Source organism: Cydia amplana, chromosome 17 (genome assembly GCF_948474715.1).
Source record: "Cydia amplana chromosome 17, ilCydAmpl1.1, whole genome shotgun sequence".
Classification (NCBI taxonomy): Eukaryota; Metazoa; Arthropoda; class Insecta; order Lepidoptera; family Tortricidae; genus Cydia; species Cydia amplana.
In genome coordinates this window covers 15,279,804-15,305,477 of record NC_086085.1, presented here as the reverse complement: position 1 = coordinate 15,305,477, position 25,674 = coordinate 15,279,804, and the positions used below count along the sequence as shown (strand labels likewise).

The 25,674-nt window shown below is 41.8% G+C and overlaps 1 protein-coding gene across 1 annotated transcript in view; it reads right to left on the bottom strand.

Annotated features, from left to right (window-relative positions):
- LOC134655836 (bromodomain adjacent to zinc finger domain protein 1A) overlaps window positions 1–25,445 on the bottom strand; it is a 42,027-nt gene extending 16,582 nt beyond the window's left edge. Inside the window, 16 exon segments of the mRNA XM_063511327.1 lie at window positions 1,635–1,767; window positions 2,413–2,574; window positions 4,224–4,409; window positions 7,221–7,399; window positions 7,995–8,117; window positions 9,545–9,779; window positions 10,687–10,811; window positions 16,540–16,709; window positions 17,279–17,414; window positions 18,140–18,317; window positions 18,771–18,878; window positions 20,501–20,682; window positions 21,868–22,129; window positions 22,671–22,863; window positions 24,489–24,818; window positions 25,027–25,445. Coding sequence (XP_063367397.1) covers window positions 1,635–1,767; window positions 2,413–2,574; window positions 4,224–4,409; window positions 7,221–7,399; window positions 7,995–8,117; window positions 9,545–9,779; window positions 10,687–10,811; window positions 16,540–16,709; window positions 17,279–17,414; window positions 18,140–18,317; window positions 18,771–18,878; window positions 20,501–20,682; window positions 21,868–22,129; window positions 22,671–22,863; window positions 24,489–24,818; window positions 25,027–25,139 — 2,815 coding nt within the window. The 5' untranslated portion in view covers window positions 25,140–25,445.
- Window positions 25,446–25,674: the final 229 nt, after the last annotated feature.

Genomic DNA, 25,674 nt, shown 5'->3' with positions numbered 1-25,674 from the left:
GCGGAAATAGGAGCCCCGCCTAGCGGGGCTCCGTCGACTCGTTGGCGGGACAAAATGGCTTAATAAGCTACATGAAAAATAAGATGGGGCGGGAAATCAGTAATCCAAACAAAAAAAACCTGTTTCCTCAGCGAGGTTCGTTAGTTACCTTGTGTCCCTCAGAGCGGAAATACGAGCCCCGCGCAGCGGGGCTCCGTCGACTCGTTGGCGGGCCGAATTGGCTTAATATGCTACATGAAAAATAAGAAATGGCGGGAAATCAGTAAGCCAAACAAAAAAAACCTGTTTCCTCAGGTAGGTTCGTTAGTTACCTTGTATCCCTCAGAACGGAAATAGGAGCCCCGCGCAGCGGGGCTCCGTCGACTCGTTGGCGGGACGAATTGGCTTAATAAACTACATGAAAAATAAGAAATGGCGGGAAATCAGTAAGCCAAACAAAAAAAAACCTGTTTCCTCAGGTAGGTTCGTTAGTCACCTTGTGTCACTCAGAGCGGAAATAGGACGGGGCTCCGTCGACTCGTTGGCGGGACGAAATGGCTTAATAAGCTACATGAAAAATAAGAATTGGCGGGGCAATCAGTAAGCCAAACAAAAAAAAACCTGTTTCCTCAGGTAGGTTCGTTAGTTACCTTGTGTCCCTCAGAGCAGAAATAGGAGCCCCGCGTGGCGGGGTTCCGTCGAATCATTGGCGGGATGGAATGGCTTAATAAGCTACATAAAAATAAGAAATGGCGGGGAAATCAGTAGGCCAAACAAACGCGTGTATGTAAACAAGTAGGCATAATAATGTTATAGCTAACTAATCACGTGACTACCTAAGATTATAACCTGCGAAAAAAGTCCTTATAACAATTATTATAAAGCAAGTTTATTTGCCTTCAACATTATGTAATGGTATGGTAACATCTGGACTTTGAATATAATGAGTAACAAATTTTATGGCTAACAATAAAGATGACCTACAAAAAACGGAAATGCAATTTGTAATGTTTAATTTTATAACTAATGATAATATGACTAATAATAATTATGATAGAAAACGTTACGGACTAAAAAAAATCGGAACATAATATTTATGGAAAGCAACAGAGACCTCCTACTTATCATTATAACCTGCGATAAAAGACCTTACAACAATTATTATAATCAAGTTTATTGCCTTCAACATTATGTAATGGTATACCATCTGGACTTTGAATATTATGAGTAACAAATTTTATGACTAACAATAATGATGACCTGCAAAAATCGGAACTCCAATTTATATTGTTAAATTTTATGACTATTGACAATATGACTAATAAAAATTATGATGGAAAACGTTATGGACTGATAAAATCGGAACAAAAAATTTATGTGAACCAATAGAGACCCCGATAAAACACCCCCTTTAAAATTTTCACAATTTTGCAGTCTTACCTATACTATCACGTTACAGAAAGCATTAGAAAGAATACGTCGAGAAAAACTTGAAAAAGGCAGAAACGACTCGAAGAAGGGAAGCCAAAGAATAAAACTGAAAAAAATTGCCGACTAGATCCCATAAAGGGTAGGAGCGGCGCAGGATGTAAGTATACATTGATGAGTTTACACGATCGAGTTGTTGTTGTAACAAGTGATATTAGTAAGGTTACCTGTGGGCGCCGCTGTGCCACCGCCGGGCGTGTGGTAGTCGTCCCTGTACCGGCGCTGCGGCCCCCACGAGAGGTAGTCGGCCTGCTTGTCATATCCACGCACCATAATGGTACCGCGCCACGCTTCACGGTCCTGCACAACACAAATATTACATTATATCCAAAGTGTTTCAGAATCCAGTACAAGTAATGAAGACAGGATAGGAACGAATGGCGAAATCATTCTTTCATTTCATTCATTTACTTTATTCACTAACAATATACATTGTGTTTGAATGTTATTCTATATAAAGGTATGGAAAATCTAGTGTTGAGATCAAGATTTCGGGTCGCGAGACAGCGAAGTAAGTAATGAAGACTGAAGTCAGCAGGTGAAGATAGTTAAATCTTAGTTTGTTCAAAATTAAAGAAGGGGTCTTTTCATTAGCACTCACAAGATTTCAATCACAAAATCTATAAAAGTGCAGTGTAGTTACTATACAGCACAATCACTCATATTTCTGCTTTTCTAAAAAAAGAAATCCACTGTAACCGTGCCGTATATAGTACCGCACAAACAGCTAACACTATCGCGATATTGACATATCTTTTTATTAAAAATCACCATTGAAAAATAAGTCACAGAAAATATGTTAGAATTATAAATCATATACGATCTTTTAAATTCTTTTGCTTTCATAAGTATTCAAGTATACACATCAAGATTGTTTACCTTCTTTCTAATGCTAAAAACAACGACCTATAACAGCAAGTATTATAAGGATGGAAGTAATTTTACCTTAACTTTGAGCACTCCAAGGCATCCGTGGAAGATCTTCTCCTCCAACTCCAAGATGTGGTCCCTGAGAGACAGTTCCAGGGCCTCAGAGAGCGTGCAGTCCTCAGGTACGTTGAGGGAGGGCTGGAACTTGTGCATCCGCGTCGACGGGACTGCCGGTGGCTGCAATAAAGAATAAAAATAAATAAAGAATAAGAATAATTTTTTTATTTATTATTTATTTAATCAAATGATATTTCGTACATAAGTTCCGAAAAACTCATTGGTACGAGCCAGGATTTGAACCCGCGACCTCCGGATTGAAAGACGAACCTTAACCTTACCTACCTTATGTACGAAATATCATTTGATATTTACCACTAGCTTTTCGGTGAAGGAAAACATCGTGAGGAAACCTGCATACATCTGCGAAGGAATTCAAAGGTGTATGTGAAGTCCCCAATCCGCATTGGGCTAGCGTGAGGACTATAGCCCAAGCCCTCTCGCGCATGAGAGGAGGCCTGTGCCCAGCAGTGGGACATATATAGGCTCACATTATTATTATTATTTATTTATTTAATAAAGAAAATAAGGTTTCAGTTTCATATTTGTTTGGACTGTGAGAGATGATATGAGAAGAAAGCAGGTGAATGATGACATGACGAACGTATTTTTTATACAATTTTTTTTTCATGTCTGACGATCCTTTTGTGAAATTCTTAATTTAATTCAATTTGTGTTTAATTTGATTTGTATAATAATCCAATATTCTTATGGAATAATAACATCAATAAATTGCTCTGATAATTAGCTTAAGATAATTTATAAGTATGTTACGATTCATAAGTGCTTGTTGCTAGGCCTACATGAATAAAGTATATTTTGACTATTGACTATTGATAGAGAGCCCAAGTGAAGGGAAAATGGGCAAGCCAATGATGATTTGTTTGCCCTTTTTCCCTTGTTTTGAAGGGAGAGTCCCTTCAAGACGATTGGATTGAATCAAACTCAATTGCATTGTGTTGTTTTACTACAGTCTGTCTGGTCATTAAAGTTACAAAGGTATACAAAATTTTAGTTCAATTACAAACCGGAAAGTGGACCAAAAACTTGAAAGATTTGATAAGAAACTGAAATCGAATTTAAACTGTTGTGAGACATACTAACATTGAATAATTTTACGGTTTAAACTCACTTGTTTTCACAAAGGAGACCTAGGCTCTCCGAAACATGTCGCGCGAGTGACTTAAAACAAGTGAGTCTAAACCGTAAAATTATTCAAGAAACTGAAAGCTGGAAGTATCAGACAAAAATTTTGAGTTAACGCCTTCGCTGCAGCTAAGTGTAACTCGTCATTGAGCATACTTCACATGGGGTCTTTCAATCGCAGTGAACTTGGAGGATATAATCAAACGGAGACGCCATGTCTGTAATTTTCTGTACAAAACAGTCTGCCGATTTTTGCGGGGGAAGGGAACGTCAAATGTATGCGTAACGTAAAAATAGCCATGTCAGATAAACGTCAGTCCATACATTGTGTATGACCGTTGGCCGCCTATTTTCGACAGAGGGGAAAGCCTGTTAATGGCTACTCCGTTTAGTTGTATCCTCCAAGGCAGTGAACTTCTTAAAACCTAGTTCTTTGCGGGATATAATTGGTCAATGGAAAGAATAAGTTCAGGCTGAATTTAAAGAAATTTAAAGAAAATCTGAACTGTGAAGAAACCTTAATATATTCATACTAGCTAAGTATGAATATATTAAGGTTTCTTCGACAGTGTCACAGTTCAGATTTTAAGTACAATAATGTAGAAAATAAAATAGTAGCTCACCGCTTTAGCAGCCGGATTCAATAAATGCAGAGGACACTTCTGTATGTACTCCAGTATGTTGTCCTTGTCCAACTCGAGGTTGTGCCGTAAGTCGTTCTCTCTCAAACCTCGCTTGTTGAGTGACTGGATCAGGCCCTCGATTTGCTCTTGAGTGTGGTATACCCACCAGAACGGCCGATGTTCGTCCTGAAAAAAAAAAAGAAATTAATTTGGTAGATAAATTAAGTATGATCCGTGTTTTCTATTCTGTTCACAAAAAAATTGAGTTCGGACCGATTCACGCTTATAGCGATGAGATATCGTGACGTCATTGATGACTTGAATTATTGACAATAACAGGACAGGCGCGAAAAGAAATTCAGTTAGCTAACTGATTCGGACCGGCAGCCAGCACTGTAAGCGTTGTGAGCATTGTGGCGTGATTCGGAACATAGCCGTGATTTTTTTTATATATTATACATGGGCTTACTCATGGCCACAGACTAGCCGAGGCGAAGACGTGGCCTACGATGGAGCGAGCCTGCCCAGATGGTGCCTGTTCACCCTTCCCCTTCTGTAATCCCCAGTTTTAATCGTATTTAGAAGCCAGATGTTTACCTTGCCATGCACGTTGCAGGTGGGCGTGTCGCCGGTGCACAGCATGAGTTCCTGCGCCTGCGCTAGCCCCGCCTCTAGCCCGTTGAGCTTGTTGGCGAGCCCGTTGATGTGCGCGAGAGGCTTCTTTGACTATAATCGTATTCAGAAGCCAGATGTTTACCTTGCCATGCACGTTGCAGGTGGGCGTGTCGCCGGTGCACAGCATGAGTTCCTGCGCCTGCGCTAGCCCCGCCTCTAGCCCGTTGAGCTTGTTGGCGAGCCCGTTGATGTGCGCGAGAGGCTTCTTTGACTATAATCGTATTCAGAAGCCAGATGTTTACCTTGCCATGCACGTTGCAGGTGGGCGTGTCGCCGGTGCACAGCATGAGTTCCTGCGCCTGCGCTAGCCCCGCCTCTAGCCCGTTGAGCTTGTTGGCGAGCCCGTTGATGTGCGCGAGAGGCTTCTTTGACTATAATCGTATTCAGAAGCCAGATGTTTACCTTGCCATGCACGTTGCAGGTGGGCGTGTCGCCGGTGCACAGCATGAGTTCCTGCGCCTGCGCTAGCCCCGCCTCTAGCCCGTTGAGCTTGTTGGCGAGCCCGTTGATGTGCGCGAGAGGCTTCTTTGACTATAATCGTATTCAGAAGCCAGATGTTTACCTTGCCATGCACGTTGCAGGTGGGCGTGTCGCCGGTGCACAGCATGAGTTCCTGCGCCTGCGCTAGCCCCGCCTCTAGCCCGTTGAGCTTGTTGGCGAGCCCGTTGATGTGCGCGAGAGGCTTCTTTGACTATAATCGTATTCAGAAGCCAGATGTTTACCTTGCCATGCACGTTGCAGGTGGGCGTGTCGCCGGTGCACAGCATGAGTTCCTGCGCCTGCGCTAGCCCCGCCTCTAGCCCGTTGAGCTTGTTGGCGAGCCCGTTGATGTGCGCGAGAGGCTTCTTTGACTATAATCGTATTCAGAAGCCAGATGTTTACCTTGCCATGCACGTTGCAGGTGGGCGTGTCGCCGGTGCACAGCATGAGTTCCTGCGCCTGCGCTAGCCCCGCCTCTAGCCCGTTGAGCTTGTTGGCGAGCCCGTTGATGTGCGCGAGAGGCTTCTTTGACTATAATCGTATTCAGAAGCCAGATGTTTACCTTGCCATGCACGTTGCAGGTGGGCGTGTCGCCGGTGCACAGCATGAGTTCCTGCGCCTGCGCTAGCCCCGCCTCTAGCCCGTTGAGCTTGTTGGCGAGCCCGTTGATGTGCGCGAGAGGCTTCTTTGACTATAATCGTATTCAGAAGCCAGATGTTTACCTTGCCATGCACGTTGCAGGTGGGCGTGTCGCCGGTGCACAGCATGAGTTCCTGCGCCTGCGCTAGCCCCGCCTCTAGCCCGTTGAGCTTGTTGGCGAGCCCGTTGATGTGCGCGAGAGGCTTCTTTGACTATAATCGTATTCAGAAGCCAGATGTTTACCTTGCCATGCACGTTGCAGGTGGGCGTGTCGCCGGTGCACAGCATGAGTTCCTGCGCCTGCGCTAGCCCCGCCTCTAGCCCGTTGAGCTTGTTGGCGAGCCCGTTGATGTGCGCGAGAGGCTTCTTTGACTATAATCGTATTCAGAAGCCAGATGTTTACCTTGCCATGCACGTTGCAGGTGGGCGTGTCGCCGGTGCACAGCATGAGTTCCTGCGCCTGCGCTAGCCCCGCCTCTAGCCCGTTGAGCTTGTTGGCGAGCCCGTTGATGTGCGCGAGAGGCTTCTTTGACTATAATCGTATTCAGAAGCCAGATGTTTACCTTGCCATGCACGTTGCAGGTGGGCGTGTCGCCGGTGCACAGCATGAGTTCCTGCGCCTGCGCTAGCCCCGCCTCTAGCCCGTTGAGCTTGTTGGCGAGCCCGTTGATGTGCGCGAGAGGCTTCTTTGACTATAATCGTATTCAGAAGCCAGATGTTTACCTTGCCATGCACGTTGCAGGTGGGCGTGTCGCCGGTGCACAGCATGAGTTCCTGCGCCTGCGCTAGCCCCGCCTCTAGCCCGTTGAGCTTGTTGGCGAGCCCGTTGATGTGCGCGAGAGGCTTCTTTGACTATAATCGTATTCAGAAGCCAGATGTTTACCTTGCCATGCACGTTGCAGGTGGGCGTGTCGCCGGTGCACAGCATGAGTTCCTGCGCCTGCGCTAGCCCCGCCTCTAGCCCGTTGAGCTTGTTGGCGAGCCCGTTGATGTGCGCGAGAGGCTTCTTTGACTATAATCGTATTCAGAAGCCAGATGTTTACCTTGCCATGCACGTTGCAGGTGGGCGTGTCGCCGGTGCACAGCATGAGTTCCTGCGCCTGCGCTAGCCCCGCCTCTAGCCCGTTGAGCTTGTTGGCGAGCCCGTTGATGTGCGCGAGAGGCTTCTTTGACTATAATCGTATTCAGAAGCCAGATGTTTACCTTGCCATGCACGTTGCAGGTGGGCGTGTCGCCGGTGCACAGCATGAGTTCCTGCGCCTGCGCTAGCCCCGCCTCTAGCCCGTTGAGCTTGTTGGCGAGCCCGTTGATGTGCGCGAGAGGCTTCTTCGGCGACCCGCCGCGGGAGTTCGCTGCTGACTCGTTCTCTTTGTCGCTGCCGGCTAAATAAAAAAAAATTGCAGACAATACAATGTTAATAATAGTTTGCGAATGGGGTTGGCAACTGTCAAAGGTTTGCATAGATGACGCCATCATAGCTTGCCCCTTTTTCTATGAGATTTGGCTTAAAGGGCTGGCATAAAAAAAAAATTGACACAATTCTAGGGATTGACAGGGCAAGCTATGATGGCGCCATCTGCAAAATAATTCGACCGGCCAACCCCATTGAATACATAAGTCATGTAGAGCAAATTTTACTAAGAGACCAACCACGAAATCGAGAAAAAGTTCATAGAGAAATCGGGCGAGGTGTTCAAAATGATCTTGACGCGACTTTATTGTTAAGGTAATAAGAGCGCGTCAAGGTTTTGAACACCTCGCCCGCTTAGCGACTTCTACTGCTGACTGTATATCAGTGGCGGCGCGTCCATAAAAGCCGATTTCCACCGGCTTGCCTGTTCTTGGACGTCTGAGCAGGGTTGTAAAGGAAATATGTACGCTAAATTAGCACTGGCTTGCCTATGTTTGACTCGCCGCCACTGCTGTATATACATTTTATTGTAATTACATAAAGGGGTAATTATAAGTAAATTTTACCTCGCTCTCTGTGCAAGTCGGCCATCTTATCACGGCACGGGCCGCGACTTTCAGCGCCATTTTCCACGAATAATCCAGCCACGTGCTGGTTCAGCCAGTAGCGACGGAACGCGCGGTCCGAACCTGTAAAATAAATACAAATCTTAAAACCTTATTAACAAAGATGAAATAATCTTTGTTATCTCTTTAAAAACTCTAACCTTGAAAATTAGCTTTGTCTCTTTCTAACAAACACAAATGTTACTTAGTGACAGGCGAAGACAAGCAAATAATAACTAAAATAGTGTCGATGAGCGTTTACGAAGAATAACCACCTTACATTCCACCCTTCAACTGTCATACCAAATTTAAAAACTAAATAAATTATTTACTGTTTTTTCTTGTGCCGTGAAATCATTCTAAACTCTATACTCACCGACATAAGACGTATAATCGAACAGCTGCACCTTCACTCTCCTTATTAACTTTCTAAACCTTAGTTAGTTTTCATATCAAATCATTTTAAACTGAACTCTACACTCACCGACATAAGACATATTATCGAACAGCACCTTCGCTTTCCTTATTAACTTTCTAAACCTTCAGTTAGTCGTGAGTTTTTCAATCAAGCCATTCTAATCTAAACTATACACTCACCCACATAAGACGTATAATCGAACAGCTGCACCGTCACTCTCCTTATTAACTTTCTAAACCTTCAGTTAGTCGTGAGTTTTTCAATCAAGCCATTCTAATCTAAACTATACACTCACCCACATAAGACGTATAATCGAACAGCTGCACCTTCGCTCTCCTTAACTTTTTAAACCTTCAGTTAGTCGTGTTTCTATCGTCATTCTGAACTAAACTCTACACTCACCCACATAAGACGTATAATCGAACAGCTGCACCTTCGCTCTCCTTGTTAACTCTTTTTAAAACTTCTGTTAGTTGTGAGTGTTTCTATCAAGTCATCCTAATATAAACTCTACACTCACCCACATAAGACGTATAATCGAACAGCTGCACCTTCGCTCTCCTTGTTAACTCTCTTTAAAACTTCTGTTAGTCGTGAGTGTTTCTATCAAGTCATCCTAATATAAACTCTACACTCACCCACATAAGACGTATAATCGAACAGCTGCACCTTCGCTCTCCTTGTTAACTTTCTTTAAAACTTCTGTTAGTCGTGAGTGTTTCTATCAAGTCATTCTAATATAAACTCTACACTCACCGACATAAGACATATAATCGAACAGCTCCACCTTCAGCTCCTTGACTTTCTAAACCTTCAGTTAGTCGTGAGTTTTTCAATCAAGTCATTCTAATCTAAACTCTACACTCACCGACATAAGACGTATAATCGAACAGCTCCACCTTCAGCTCCTTGACTTTCTAAACCTTCAGTTAGTCGTGAGTTTTTCAATCAAGCCATTCTAATCTAAACTCTACACTCACCGACATAAGACGTATAATCGAACAACTGCACCTTCACTCTCCTTATTAACTTTCAAAACTAAACCTTAGTTAGTTTTCCTATCAAGTCATTTTAAACTGAACTCTACACTCACCGACATAAGACGTATAATCGAACAGCTCCACCTTCAGCTCCTTGACTTTCTTCTCATAATCCGCCTTCAGCCCCTCGCCCTCCTTATTCATGTTCTCCAAGGCCGCCTTGAGGGCTTCATCGTGGGCTTTGGCCGCTTCTCCGGTGAGTTTTTCCTCTGCTTTTTTGGCTGCGTACTCCTTTTTTAGTTCTTGTCGGGATGCTAGGAGCTGGGCTTCGCGACGACGCTCGTTTATCTGTCAAATATGGAGTCAGATGAAGCGCTGGTGGCCTAGCGGTAAGAGCGTACGACTTGCAATCCGGAGGTCGCGGGTTCGAACCCCGGCTCGTACCAATGAGTTTTTCGGAACTTATGTACGAAATATCGTTTGATATTTAATTTTACCAGTCGCTTTTCGGTGAAGGAAAACATCGTGAGGAAACCGGACTAATCCCAATACGGGCCGGTTTACCCTCTGGGTTGGAAGGTCAGATGGCAGTCGCTTTCGTAAAAACTAGTGCCCACGCCAATTACTGGGATTAGTTGCCAAGCGGATCCCCGGCTCCCATGAGCCGTGACAAAAATGCCGGGACAACGCGAGGAAGATGATGATGAAGTCAGATAACGTTATTCAATCTACGTAATTGGCATCAAAATTTGTTTGTCCCTATATCTATTACTTTTTTATTGGAAAGATACAAAATCTTCAGTTTCATGACTATGCTCCGAAATAGCCTTCAAATGTGGTTTTCCATCAGAGAAGGGTCCATGTGCACATGGAGCATAAGAACCCTTAAAGCATGGAACGCCACTAATAATAACACAATTGTGATTACAATTTAAACCTTCTGGTCTAGACAATAAGACCGCAATCAATACGGGCCATTAATCTTCCGTATTAACCCCCACCCCCATTCAACCCCCTACAACAACAACACTAAGCGTCACTTGCACTATTCCACTAACCGGTTAAACCTGGAGTTACCATGGTTACCAGTACAATTTGACCCTGGTATTTGCAATTAAATGGATAACTAAAGCGTTGCATATAAAGCACAATTCGCAAGAGTAGGTATGATATTCCTATTAGAAACTGTATTTAATGATTTGACAATTAGCTTTTGCTTGAACATGTAACAAACAGAAAACAAAAGTATACATACATGCAACGACCTAAGAGCCTGCTTGGTGTTGCGCATCTCGTCTAGTTTTTCCTCGATGACGTCCCGCACCGTCGCGTAGCTGATTATCTGGTTCATGAGACACTGTAAGATCAGGAACTTGTCGCCTGTCAAATAAATATACATTCTTATCAGAAAACAATAAGAATCATTAAGGAAACGACTTTGCAAACTACGGGCGAATTGTGGCAGTGGGCAGATTGATCGCAGAACTGATGGCCTTTGGGGCAGAAGTTCTTGTTAAATAGGAGTTCGTTTTTTGAGCTTTATTTATAGTTCTTATATGCATAATATTTTCAAGCGGGAAATCCGCAATGTACGGCGCACTGGACCATTGGCGTTGCCGTTTAAGGTGACGGTAGAGGTGGGTAAATTTTCAGATTCTGTCAATTTACCCCATTTCACACACAAGCGCACTTCACGCACACTACCTCACTTTACTGGGACAGGTCACTGACCCATCAAGTTTTTTTTTAAGATAGCGTTTTGAGTTTAGTGGCCTCCTTTTAGGAAAAGCGTTCCATTGAAAGAAGAAAGAGAAACAATACATTGAATCTTGCTTCACGTGACGTATTTAAATTCTAATAATTCATTTGGTTGTTGACAATTTTCTACATTATGGCTTTGTCGAGATACGCGTTTTCTAAAGTTAAACCGAATAAAACCAGATGTCATTAAGTCAGATGTAAAATTTTATTTACTACTCTATACGACTTTTCATAAGGCTCAAAATCAATTAAATGAGAATTTAAATAAATAAAGTTCCGGCAGGGTGCAAAATTTAATTAAGGCGGACAAAATAAAATTTGAAAATATATGGAAACAGTGTTGGCTAATGTACCCCTAATATCTTTACCGATTTACTTTTATGTGGTATATTCGCCTTTTGTTTCACTATTAAATTAATACAATTAAAATAAAAAATATTATACCGGTATTCCACCGGTATTATTTCAGTGCTGAAGCGATTATCTTCGATCGTAGCCTTGATAATGTAGGAGTTGATAGTTACTTACGGCGGTAGGAGCGGCAATGAACCCCGTGCAGAGTAGAACGTGAGGTGCGTTGGGATAAGTGCATATATCTACTTATAATTCTTTGGCTGGTTGGTAACCCTCTATATTTTATTTTTTGTTTTACTGTTATTAGGTTAAGGGAGTTTTAGGGAGTGAAAAAAAAATGATTTTCGTTTTATGCGCTCGCGTGATTGCCGATGGATTATAATTAGACAAAAGAACTTGTTTTCCACGCATCGAATGTAGATCCCTATGACACTTCCTCCAAGTCTTCTCCAATAATGTTTATACCGTATTTTAATTACCTACCTTAAATGTTACATTTCTAAATATTTTTTTTGTGCTATACATACTTCAAAAAAATCGCTGGAGGCCTAGCGGTAACAGCGTGCGAATTGCAATTCCGGCTCGTACCAATGAGTTTTTCGGAACTTATGTACGAAATATCATTTGATATTTACCAGTCGCTTTTCGGTGAAGGAAAACATCGTGAGAAAACCGGACTAATCCCAATAAGAGCCTAGTTTACCCCCTATGGGTTGGAAGGTCAGATGGCAGTCGCTTTCATAAAAATTAGTGCCCACGCCAATTTATGGGATTAATTGCCAAGCGGACCCCAGGCTCCCATGAGCCGTGTCAAAATGCCGGGACAACGCGAGGAAGATGATGATGATGTGACACATACTTCCAAAAAAATCTACAAATATTTTACGTGACAACTGCTTATAAGTAAATATTATGTAGGTACACTTATAAAGTATAAAGTAGAAAATATCTTATAGGTACATAATATAAACCGATCATGTACGAGTAGGATTCACTATGGGTTCCACAGTTACACATTTTTATTGCGTATTTTTTGTTTAAGACCAACTCACCTATAATAGGACATAGGTCTTCCATTAATCTTTTGGCGTTGAACTATTTTTTGTATATGTATTTATGTAATACAATTCTGAGTTAGGTTATGGTACATTTTTGCTCACCTACTTATAGTTATGTATTATATCTGATATGTCACATGATACCAAAAAGTTAAAAGTTCATTTATTTACGTTACTCATCTTCGGATCACCGACTTACTACTTCCTTACTTGACATATGTGTACTAAATTTCAATTGAACTAGTCCAGTAGTTACGGTGAAAATTGGCTTTAACAAAATGGCAGACACACGAGTGATCTTATAAGGGAGATTATTTTCCTCGAGTGAATGGTATGCATTTACCCCAATGCACCTCACGTTCCACGCGGCGCGGCGTAATCTGACCCCTATTTCACCACGGTGACAGGTACGACAAAAACATCACTGTTATTGACGCCATAGGCATCCATGGACTACAGTTACCGCTAACACTGATTTAAACTTTCACGATTTTTACACATTATTAAATTGTACAACGGAACCGCAAAACGTTCAAGCGGATAAACAAGACCAAGTGCGGGTAGTTCGAAAAACTCGCGCGGTTAGAAGATGCTGATGTCAACTTAAGCCAGTCTTCTCCGAGACCACGGGGACAACGCCGTCCTCGAAACGTCGGAGGTAAATCTTAAAACTTAGATACGCGATTAAGTCCCGTTGTACAATTTAATAATACAGTTACCGCTTACCATCGGGCGGGCCGTATTCGTGTTTGCCACCGTCATTGTACCTATTATTAAAAAAAAACTTTATTATATCGGATAAAACAGACATTTCTCTCGCGAAAAAATCTTGTGACAATTGTCACAAGATTTTTCAAAGAATTTTCGGTAAGTCTTGACAGGAAATGAGTTCTGTGTCGCAATTTCGATACAGTTGCCGTGTTTCTTGTGACAATTGTCATTAGCTTCGCAAAATAAGAATTTTTTAGTGGCAATATAATGGAGTTTATTTATTTATTAAAATGTTGGTGGCAAACAAGCACATCGCCCGTCCGATGGTAAGCGGTTACCGTAGCCTATGGAGGCCTGTGACGTCAGCAACAGTGATGTCGACAACTGTCGCACCTGTCACCGTGGTCGTGGTGAAATAGGGGCCAGTAAGTAACTAATAATCGCAGTGGTCTTAAGTGTCACAGACCCTACTGGCGCTTAAGTCCTTTATGACAATTTCTGCCTATTTTAAATTGTTCAAAAAAAAAAGAAACCGAATAATTATATCGGACTACCGAATTTTCACGAGAATCAGTTGAGAAATGTGATATGCAAAGGAGAAGAATTCGGACATACGAAAGCATTTTTGCCCAAGTTGAAACGGAGACCTTCGCCAACGCTCGGTCAATGATGGTTTAGGTACAGCTAGCTGCAGAGAAAAGGTACCACCCCTGCATACAATTATCTATCTGGTCGTACCTTTTCTCTGCAGCTGACTGTACACCTATAAAAATGGTTGTCCCTGCTGTAATTTTATACCGGTACCGTACTTTGTATTTCAACCGGTATAGTTTTACCTTTAAAACGAACCGGTATTGATAAATAATAACGGTACCATACCGCTTATACCGTAAAGAAAGCATGATGCAGTCTCTGCTTTGCACAATTATTGTGTGGACAAAATTCTTATGATCACCGAAACATACATACCTACGCACATAATGTCATTGAAATAAAACATTGTTATTTTATAGTAAATTTATATAATACTCGATATATACACATAACAATAACCAGACCGCAGCGGTATTAGCCTGTAAGCTTCATCTCTTGTCTCCAAATCCGCAAAAACTAGTTAGTACTAAATGCTGGTCTTGCTGTTATTTTATTCTTGAAGATTATGGCTTGTTTCTTGATGATTGAGAACAGCACGTAATCGCACACATATAGACGGAACGAACGGCAACAAAGTAGGTGTAGACACTAAGACTTTCAGGTATTAAACGAATTACGCTTCGTATTAATAGGTAAGTAATATTTAAATCAATATATAATATTCTCTAACGTAAATACAAGATTACAATTGACATCAAATGTCATTGACGTACAGAAGTCATATACTTTTTTTTAATGACGCAAAATTGATACCAGCATAATGAAAATCAATCCCAATCAGTAAAACGAGTCTTTAAACTTTTTTCATTTTAAGCGGGTTTTGAAGGAACAAGTTACTTAAATTCAATTGTAATCGTATTGTTTTAGGATAGTTTACTGCTGTTTTCGATCGTTACGACCTGTAAATAACAACAAATCAAATTTTAAATAAATTTATTTACCCTATTTTTTGAAATACAATTTATCTACTGGTATACATTTTCGTATGCGTATATGATGAAATGTCTAAATAATGACAAAAACGAGCTACGACGACGTACACGTCTGCTTCGATCCAAGGCCAGCGGCCATCTGACTCGAAGAAGAATTGTGAGTGATGTCGTCAATGTATGGAAATTGTACGAAAGTTTACATTTGGGATTGAATTTCTGTGTTATATTTGTGAGTAAAAATATAAGTAGATAATAATTTGCTAGTTTAGTTATCTAGCTTTCAAAATCACACAACAACTCAATTACTGTTAAAGGCAAAACTGTAATGCGTGTTGCTCAAACGGAACTCCATATTTTGATTTTTGGATACTTTTAGTGTCGATTTGTAGAGAATTACAGCAAATAAAAAATATTATGCCGTGAAGAGCCGGTACACGGCTTCTTCGTGAACAAATTTACGTATAATTTAATGCAGTTATTAAACATTTCTTGAACAAATTGATTGCACAAAGTGAGCTCTAAATCGAAAACGTCATATACCGTCCCCTTAAAAATTGAATGTAAAAAAACCGGCCAAGTGCGAGTCGGACTCGCGCACGGAGGGTTCCGCACCATCAACAAAAAATAGAGCAAAACAAACAAAAAAACGGCCACCCATCCAATTACTGACCCCGCCCGACGTTGCTTAACTTCGGTCAAACATCACGTTTGTTGTATGGGAGCCCCACTTAAATCTTTATTTTATTCTGTTTTTAGTATTTGTTGTTATAGCGGCAACAGAAATACATCATCTGTGAAAATTTCAACTGTCTAGCTATCACGGTTCGTGAGATACAGCCTGGTGACAGACGGACGGACGGACAGCGGAGTCTTAGTAATAGGGTCCCGTTTTTACCCTTAGGGTACGGAACCCTAATTATGGTGTTTATGTGAGACGCACATAATGGGTCTACAGAGAACGATTCAGCGTGCCTCAATCGAGGCGAAAGCACAGACAGCTACGCACCATGGGCGGATCCAGGGGGAAAGGGGGGTCATGACCCCCTGGGCTGGGTTTAGGACAACAGTACATATTTTTCTAAACAGTCAGGTGTTCCCCTTCTCACTATTAAGCTAAATCCGCCCTTGCATTTTCCTAGCGAGTCAGACTGCCTCAGGCAGTTCGTTCACCTTCTGGCACCTTCTGGGCAGGCTCGCTCCCTCGTAGGCCACTTTTTCGCCTCGTCTAGTCTGTGGCCATGAGTAAGTCCTGTGGTGTAGTATATACTTAGTACGTAAGCATTGCATATCAAAACATGTATCTTGCCCAATTGGATCAGAATAAATCATGATCTTCATCGAAGCTGTTGTTTGATTTCAACGATAGTTCACATAGTGTTAGTTTATTTAGTCCTCACATCTTAATTCAACCTTGCACTCGCGGAACGATACCGCTGCCTTAAAAGGCAGGGTCGCCATGTACGGACGGCGTTAATCAAACAACAGCTTCGATGAAGATCATGATTTATTCTGATCCAATTGGGCAAGATACATGTTTTTATATGCAATGCTTACGTACTAAGTATATACTACACCACAGTCCATTTATAATTTTAAAAAAAAGTTCTGTGTGGCCTCTAGTGTGTTTCTATTACTAACCTAGCGACATATCAGCCACATGCTTGGTGAGCATGGTGCGGAGTATGTCGGGGTGCTGCAGTCGGAGACGCAGGCCGGCGTCATCGTGGCTGCTGTAGCCGCCGCGCTGGTGGTAGCGCCACGTGGCGCAACGCGAGCCCGGGGCGGCGCCTGACGACAGCAGGTGCAACCTGGAACGGAAGATTACTTGTTAGATCGATGATGACTCTACGGCGGGAAGCGGGAAAGCGTACCAATCTATTATTCTCTTACCCAAACAGACGTACCCGTATAAATAAAAAGATATTTGTATGTATTAATTTTTATGAGAACACACTTAACACTTTTAAGAGAAAACATTAATTGGCAAAATAAAACATATTACTCTTTGCTATTCGCCCTCAGTACGATATCATGCCACAAATTGTGTATCATTTTTGGAGCTGGCAACCAGTGTCTTCCATACCCTATATTCCCTATAAATTACTCCTTCGGATTGTAGCACCAAAACGGATACAGTATAGACTTGAATGAACCTGTTTTAGGGTGGTATTCCAGATGGAATTAATTATTGACAGATGTCCAATCTCTTTCTCAAATGTGTATTTGCGTCTCACATTTTGCTTAGGGAGAAAGTGAGACGAAATGCTCATTGGACCAACCTTAGACGACAGTGATGGCGCGCTTGCGTCGCCCTGCTGGCGTGTAGTCCGTGTTCTTAATAAAAAAAAGCTTATGATAGAGAGAAAATGCAACCCACCTGAGCACTTCGCTGACTGTGGTAGGGTCGAGCGGTAGCTTGCTAAGCGGAGTGCCGAGGTATGTTTGAGACCACTTGCTAGCTTTCGTAGCGAGTTCCACTGCTTTATCCATGCCTTCGGTCATAGGTTCATAATCTGTAAAGAAAAGTATACTAAGTAAGGAGAGGTATAATTCGCAGATAAGGAGTATTTGTGCGAAGTTGTTATTCAGGAAAAAGTGATTTTTTTCTGTAAAATATTTCTGATATAGACGCACCCTATATCAAGGATCAGTAAACAGTAGCTCGCAAGTAGCGTGAGGCTCTTTGGAGCTACATTTGCGGCTCTTCAAGTCACCCAAATAATTAAAACTCAACTATACTCACGGACGAATTTTGAGGAACGCGAAAAAAAGGTTTAATTACTGAATTACAACACTTATAGTAATTTCAAAATTAGTACCTTTTTTTTGCGCTCCTCTAAATTTGATCATGAGTATTGATCATTACAACCACTATATTTGCCTTTTTGCGGTTCAGAAAACTGGAAGATGGTGGTGAGCAGCATCTGCACCAGGTCGCTGAACACGCCCGCGTGCTGCTTCAGGGTCAGAGCCTTGCGGAACGTTTCCACGTCGAGGCCGTGTCTTTGATCTTTGGACTCGAGGTTGGTGGTCCTCTTACCAGTGGACTCCTGTATGCCGCCGCTCTCGTTGTAGTCCTCGGCCTCGTCCTCCTGGAGCTGGAAGATGGTGGTGAGCAGCATCTGCACCAGGTCGCTGAACACGCCCGCGTGCTGCTTCAGGGTCAGCGCCTTGCGGAACGTTTCCACGTCGAGGCCGTGTCTTTGATCTCTGGCCTCGTGGTTGGTGCCCCTCTTACCAGTGGACTCCTGTATGCCGCCGCTCTCGTTGTAGTCCTCGGCCTCGTCCTCCTGGAGCTGGAAGATGGTGGTGAGCAGCATCTGCACCAGGTCGCTGAACACGCCCGCGTGCTGCTTCAGGGTCAGAGCCTTGCGGAACGTTTCCACGTCGAGGCCGTTGTGGAGGGTGTCCTTCACCTTTGGAATTACAAAAAAAAATTAAACAAACAAGTTATAAGTTATTAAAATTAACTATGGAGTCTTCTAAGTTTGACTGCTAGCAAATGGTTTGGTATATACATAACTTATTTTTAGACGGGTCGGTACATGTAGGGAAATGCTATTGAAAGATAGAGGAAGACTGTTTTAAGATGTTCTCTTTTTTGTAAAGACAATTTTGGCAGACAAAATACTGGTCGAGTGTAATTGTCCCTAAAATTTAATAAAAAATGGCTTTGGAAACGTTTTTCATAACATTTTAGGATCATTTCATTGTATAAGGGAAAAAATTGGTGCAGCAAAAGTTAGTAAATTAAATAAAAGCAGTTACGTTAGCGCATTACACGTTCAATATGGCCCCCCTCTTGCCGAATGCCGTAAACAACCCCACCAAAAGTCTGAGTATAGCAATAGCAGCAGAACTGTAGATACCTTGAGCGTCTCGCCGTGAATGTGCACGAACTCGAGCACAGATAAGAAGTCCCCGAAGTGCTCGTGCGGTATGCCCTCCATGTCTATGGGGGTGCCTTTGGGAATGATCTGGTGAGAGATAAGAACGGTGTTAGGATAATCAATTTGTATAAACACAATAGGCTACATTCCTATTAGTCAAATCAGCTTCTTTTTTAGAACTGTCAAAACGATTTGCTAATATGGAATTTATATGAAAACTAATGTAGCGTCACGGTAAACTCACCTACTTTTTATATATCAATCCGATTTATTAAATACAAATTGTGTTTAAAAATAGCTGCAGTCTATGTTTTTCTAATAATTATCTGGTGCTGTATTTCGTGCACGGTTTGAAATAATTTATTTTAAGTACAGGAAACATCCCTATTCTACCGCTGAAAATATGGAACAAAAGAGATTCCTGTCCGAAATGTGATGTAATTTTTCATCTAATAATAATAATTTTGATGCTTATTTTTAGGGTTCCGTAGCCAAATGGCAAAAAACGGAACCCTTATAGATTCGTCATGTCTGTCTGTCTGTCTGTCCGTCTGTCTGTCCGTCCGTATGTCACAGCCACTTTTCTCCGAAACTATAAGAACTATACTGTTGAAACTTGGTAAGTAGATGTATTCTGTGAACCGCATTAAGATTTTTACACAAAAATAGAAAAAAAAACAATAATTTTTTGGGGTTCCCCATACTTCGAACTGAAACTCAAAAAATTTTTTTTCATCAAACCCATACGTGTGGGGTATCTATGGATAGGTCTTCAAAAATGATATTGAGGTTTCTAATATCATTTTTTTCTAAACTGAATAGTTTGCGCGAGAGACACTTCCAAAGTGGTAAAATGTGTCCCCCCCCCCCACCCCTGTAACTTCTAAAATAAGAGAATGATAAAACTAAAAAAAATATACGATGTACATTACCATGTAAACTTCCACCGAAAATTGGTTTGAACGAGATCTAGTAAGTAGTTTTTTTTTAATACGTCATAAATCGCCTAAATACGGAACCCTTCATGGGCGAGTCCGACTCGCACTTGGCCGCTTTTATTTATAAGGCATTGGTGACACAGATACAATCTGCTTCGTTGGAACCGGTTTCGGTAGCTTATTGACGCTTGCGACTCCAAGCGTGTTTCCAACTCAATAAAAGTCTATTCTTTTTTTAAAACCTTACATATCTATAGAGAAAAAAATCGGTAGTGAACTACATTCCACAAAAAATCCTCCTCTGAAATCGCTCGTTGAACGTGACCATTTAAGGTTTAGGGTGTAAGGATGACTGCCCTTGCGACTTTCGACGGCAAGTAGGGCAGAGGCAAAAAACAGTGAGATTAGGGGTCAATTCGCTCCCTGGATAGCCTGGAGCGTTATTATGATGGGCAAAGTTGAAGGCACCAGGCCTCAGGGCGCTCTCCCTACTAGATGGTGTGCTCTAATTACTGCACCTATGCAATTAAAACTGCACGAGGCCATGCGCTTAGCGGGGAACAGATCCCTATGGAGGAACCTGGTCTTCAACAGAGATCATTTTGCTACATACAATACAAAAAATACTATAATAATATGTCATTAGTTAGAAGTAAGCTATGATGCTGTGCCCTTACAGGGTCCATGTGAGACATTGTACATTTATTCTGACATCTATACTGTACCATGGTTGCAATAAAGAATTATGAATTGAGAAGGATATGATGTCACCTTATGATCCTCGAGCTCCTGGTCTTCTTTAACCTTCTGCCACTCCTTCAGGTACGCTTTCTTCTTGGCCTTTTCTTCTTCTTTCCGCTGCCGCATCTCCTCTTCAGCACGACGCATCTTCGCCGCCAGCTCCTGGGCGCCCTTCTTGGCGTTCGGGTCCGATGGTGTCTTTGGCTTGGGTGCTGGTAAACAAATGTTAGAACTTTACGGTCATTTGCTGTCAAGTTTCACATTGTATGTAAATAAATTCAATAGGGAGTATTACTGGCATGTTTTGCCGCCAGAGTGCAGCACTAGTGACTTAAGTATACCATAGAGCAGCGGTCGGCAACCTTTTAGCAGCCAAGGGCCACATAGTAGTTAACGAATTTGACGCGGGCCGCACTTCGGTTATATTTGTGACTTTAGCAGACATTGTCGTTTGTCAATATTACATACAAAATAGCCAGGGAGGCTCGCGGGCCGCAAGCGAGAGGTTCGCGGGCCGCAATGCGGCCCGCGGGCCGCCTGTTGCCGACCGCTGCCATAGAGTAACATATACATACTGTACCTTAAACTGTTTTTTGACAACCAAATATGAAATGTCATATTTGATTGTCTGTGAAAACTTGTCAAAAAACAGTTTAAGGTACAGTATGTACTATATGTTATACATCAAGGCAGTTTGTTTACAAAGGGCTTACCGGGAAACGCGAAATCGAAACTCAGCTATCTGCCTTTTTATCGTTCGAATATGCAAGAGTGATAGAGAGGTTAGATAACAAAATTTCGACTCCCTCGTTTGCGGTAGACCCTTAGATTGTGACTTATTGTGGGAGTGGCGCCCCCTACGCAGACTTTCGCATAATATTCCCTATTAACTCATTTACTGCCAACAACCAGCTAGGCTGGTTCTCTGTTCGCTACACACGGGTTTACTACTAACACATCTTTACGTTTAGTTTACGGGTACCAACACATCAAGATTAGTTTTAATTATTAACTAGCAGAAACGTCTGCGAACGATTCTATTAAGCTTAGAATAAATTTAAAAGTGGAAAAATTACTGGCTTGGGTGAGACTTGAACTCAAGAATTTACAAAATTCGTATCAATCTAGATAGACCGATACGAATTTTGTAAATTCTTTTGAGAATAAAGTTCTTAAACCATATATACTCCAGCACCCTGCCATTTGAGCCACCAAGACCTCATCCATAGTCAGCAAATCTTTCCACCATATAGGTCAAGGTAATATGGATAAGACTGGACGCCATATAGGGAAAAGGGTCCAATCCACAAAAATCTGTCAATAGAATATGAATAGATTTACAGATTTTTGTGGACTGGATCCTTTTCCCTAAATGGCGTCCACAGACGTGTACTTACATTCATTTTTATCTGTCTTCTTAAGAAACTTGTCCATGGACTGCTGTCCCTTTTTATCCGGAGTCCCTTTCTTGGCCTTCAGCTTGGTGGCGGAACCCGGCTTGGTGGCGGAGCCCGGCTTGGTGGCGGAGCCCGGCTTGGCGGGGGCCTTGGCAGGGGGAGACTTGAGGAATTTCTTGGAGGGGGAAAACTCGGGCGGGGAGCCGGTGAATATCTGGTCGAAGTTCACTTTGCCTATGTTGTATTTTTCTAGTGCAGATTTCTGTAAAAATAAGTTGTTTGTAAAAGTTTTGATGACATAATAAATTTGTTACGGGAAATAGGTTATTCAATTTTAAAAAAGCGTAAAAACCAGTTAATTTTCTTTTTAATACCATGTCTAGAATGTGCCAATCAAGTATACGGCCAGCGTGTTTCTGACACCATGAAACCAGTGCACTTCATTTTTGGAGACCACCGTAGCTGTAGAAATTCTAGTGTTCCGGAGTGTTTATATCAAGAAAATGATAGAAAAAACTTACTGATTCAAGATTCAGGCTATTCAACCTACTATTTCTTTGTCCTTAGTTCTGTGACGTAGGAATGAACGAAAGTTGCTGTTCAACCAACGGCAAGAAAGCAATCAGCAATCGTTTTTGTTCAGGAAAACTAAACGCTCATTGCGAGTGCTAGTCATCAATGGAGTCTTACCTTGATGACAATGTTGCCTCCAGACTGCTCTGGAACAGCCGCAAGCCCTATCTTGCCTCCCACTGGGTTTTGTGCAGTAAGTCTATAGCTAGCAGTGGGACATATAAACTAACCTTGATGACAATGATGCCTTCAGACTGTTGTACAAACTGCTTGAGGAACAGCCGGTTCTTGTCCCTGGAATAAACTCCCTTGCGCCGGCGCACGCGGTCGTGAGGCGCGAGGCCTATCTTGCCTCCCGCTGGGTTGTCCTCTTGGTACTGTTCCACTTCATAGCAGTATGATGATCCGGGGAGTAGCACTTTGCTGTAATTAAATTGGCAATGTTGACTTGGCATTTTGGTTAAAACCTACCAATACAAAACGAGAATAACTAAAACTTTTTAGCAAGAAACTAAAATCATTCCTATTAAATTTTATTTTATTTATTTATTATTGAAATAAATGCTACTATACTATATAAGTGAATTTTCTGAATATACAGGGTGGCATCATTTAGATCGGTCAGTATGGGAAAATCTGAAACTATAAGACATACGACGATCTCTTCTTAGGAACCATGTCATCGATTTTAGTAACAAGAAAAACTGCATTCATACATTTAATTTTTTTTTATGTAAAATGTATTGAAAAAAAAGCGGCCAAGTGCGAGTCGGACTCGCCCATGAAGGGTTCCGTATTTAGGCGATTTATGACGTATAAAAAAAAACTACTTACTAGATCTCGTTCAAACCAATTTTCGGTGGAAGTTTACATGGTAATGTACATCATATATTTTTTTTAGTTTTATCATTCTCTTATTTTAGAAGTTAGGGGGGGGGGGGCGGGACACATTTTACCACTTTGGAAGTGTCTCTCGCGCAAACTATTCAGTTTAGAAAAAAATGATATTAGAAACCTCAATATCATTTTTGAAGACCTATCCATAGATACCCCACACGTATGGGTTTGATGAAAAAAAAAAATTTTGAGTTTCAATTCGAAGTATGGGGAACCCCAAAAATTTATTGTTTTTTTTCTATTTTTGTGTGAAAATCTTAATGCGATTCACACAATACATCTACTTACCAAGTTTCAACAGTATAGTTCTTATAGTTTCGGAGAAAAGTGGCTGTGACATACGGACGGACAGACAGACGGACAGACATGACGAATCTATAAGGGTTCCGTTTTTTGCCATTTGGCTACGGAACCCTAAAAAATGGTGGCCATTTCGAAAACATACTAAAATAAATTAAAGGATATGAAAACAATGCATTTTATTCATTTCAGACATCATGTTTCATAGTAACATTTACTGCTGAAGACCTACACAATCGATATCTAAATAGAAATAATTTTAGATTTTTTTTTTCAAAACGTCCGGGTTCGATTCCCGAGCTGAGTACACATTTTTTTTAAATGTATGAATGCAGTTTTTCTTGTTACTAAAATCAATGACATGGTTCCTAAGAAGAGATCGTCGTATGTCTTATAGTTTCAGATTTTCCCATACTGAGCGATCTGAATGCGCCACCCTGTATATAATATCTCTTTTGTGTAGTGAATCTTGTAACTGTAAATCTTTAATTAGTGTTTGTGCAAATTGTGCATGTCAGATATTATCAAAATGTAAAATAATTAATTATTAGCCATATGTAAATAATTATGTACAATTTTAGACTAGATTAGTATATGTTGCAGTATGTTGCTGTGACTTAATAACAGGGTGTCACATGAACAGCTTATATTTAAGAACACCTGTACCTGCTATGTGATATGCAATAAATGATTTCAATTTCAATTACAACTAATTACACTACACTATTTAAATACACTAATTATCTAACAGACAGATCAGAATCAGATAAGAGTGAAAACACATGAAACACTGTAACTTTGTCACAATTAAATGTTTGTTATTTTATCATCCTTATTATTTAAGTACTAACCTTCCTGGAGGCTGTTTCTGCGCTGTGATGGAGAGAATGTGTGCCTCCTGCCAGGAGTCCCCCTCCAGGCAGGCCTCCACTGTCTCCCCCACAAAGAATCTCTCCCTCACGTAGTTGAACACATCTTCAGACATCTCAGCAAACGAACTCCTCTTGGTCTTCGATGCCAAGTATAGAATAGGAATCCTAAGCTCCATAGGGAAGTCTCTGAGTGACTTTCTTGCAGCTTTCTCACTCTCCAGCGCCTCTGCGTACGTCAAGTTGTTCTTCCCTGTCATCTCACATGACCACACCATGGAATTAACCAATATAATCCTCTCACAATACTCTCTGTAAACAAAATAACAACAATAACATGAATAAAGATAACGCCGCGGCCTCGCGCGGCGTCGACGGCGCCGAACATCGTGTCACGCTCACGTAATTACGCTGTCTCCCGCCCGTTAACAATGTCAGCGTTCTCTCTAGCCGACCAAAAACACAATTATCTATTATTGCGCCAAAAATGCGCGGGATTTTCATGATCACTAATACTCACTCATAGTCCTTGAAGATCTCGTCGGTGATTTCGCAGTGGAAGACCTCATCGTCGTCCCGCAAGTACCCGGACGCCTTGGATTTCTCAAACGCTTTTCTTTTCAACAGAGGCATGATATGAGTTCGCGGGTCACTGCGACGGAACAACGAATATCACACCGATTTTCGAGCACTCCGAGCTTAGACTTCACGCAACTTTACGTGTAGCATCGATTGCAATGTTTCTTCGTATAATACATCAAGAAATTACTTAAATTTACGGCAAAAATCGAAATAAAATTGTTGCGTGGTTTCGATTGACAAGCCAAAAAACGGCGCGCTGAACCACAGATAAAAAATATCGCGGGACCTTTTTACAACGGCTGGGAGGAGGCAGGCGAAAGTAGGTACTCGCCACACAAAACACTTGGAATCGATTAGCAAATTCGTAAAGTTAAAATTTTTATGTAAAATTTTGATCGAGCGATGAGTCCATACAACTCATTGTTAAATCACGAGTGATGCACGAGTGGCAACTCTTGGAGGATACAACTAAACGGAGTAGCCATTAACAGGCTTTCCCCTCTGTCGACAATAGGCGGCCAACGGTCATACACAATGTATGGACTGACGTTTATCTGACATGGCTATTTTTACGTTACGCATACAT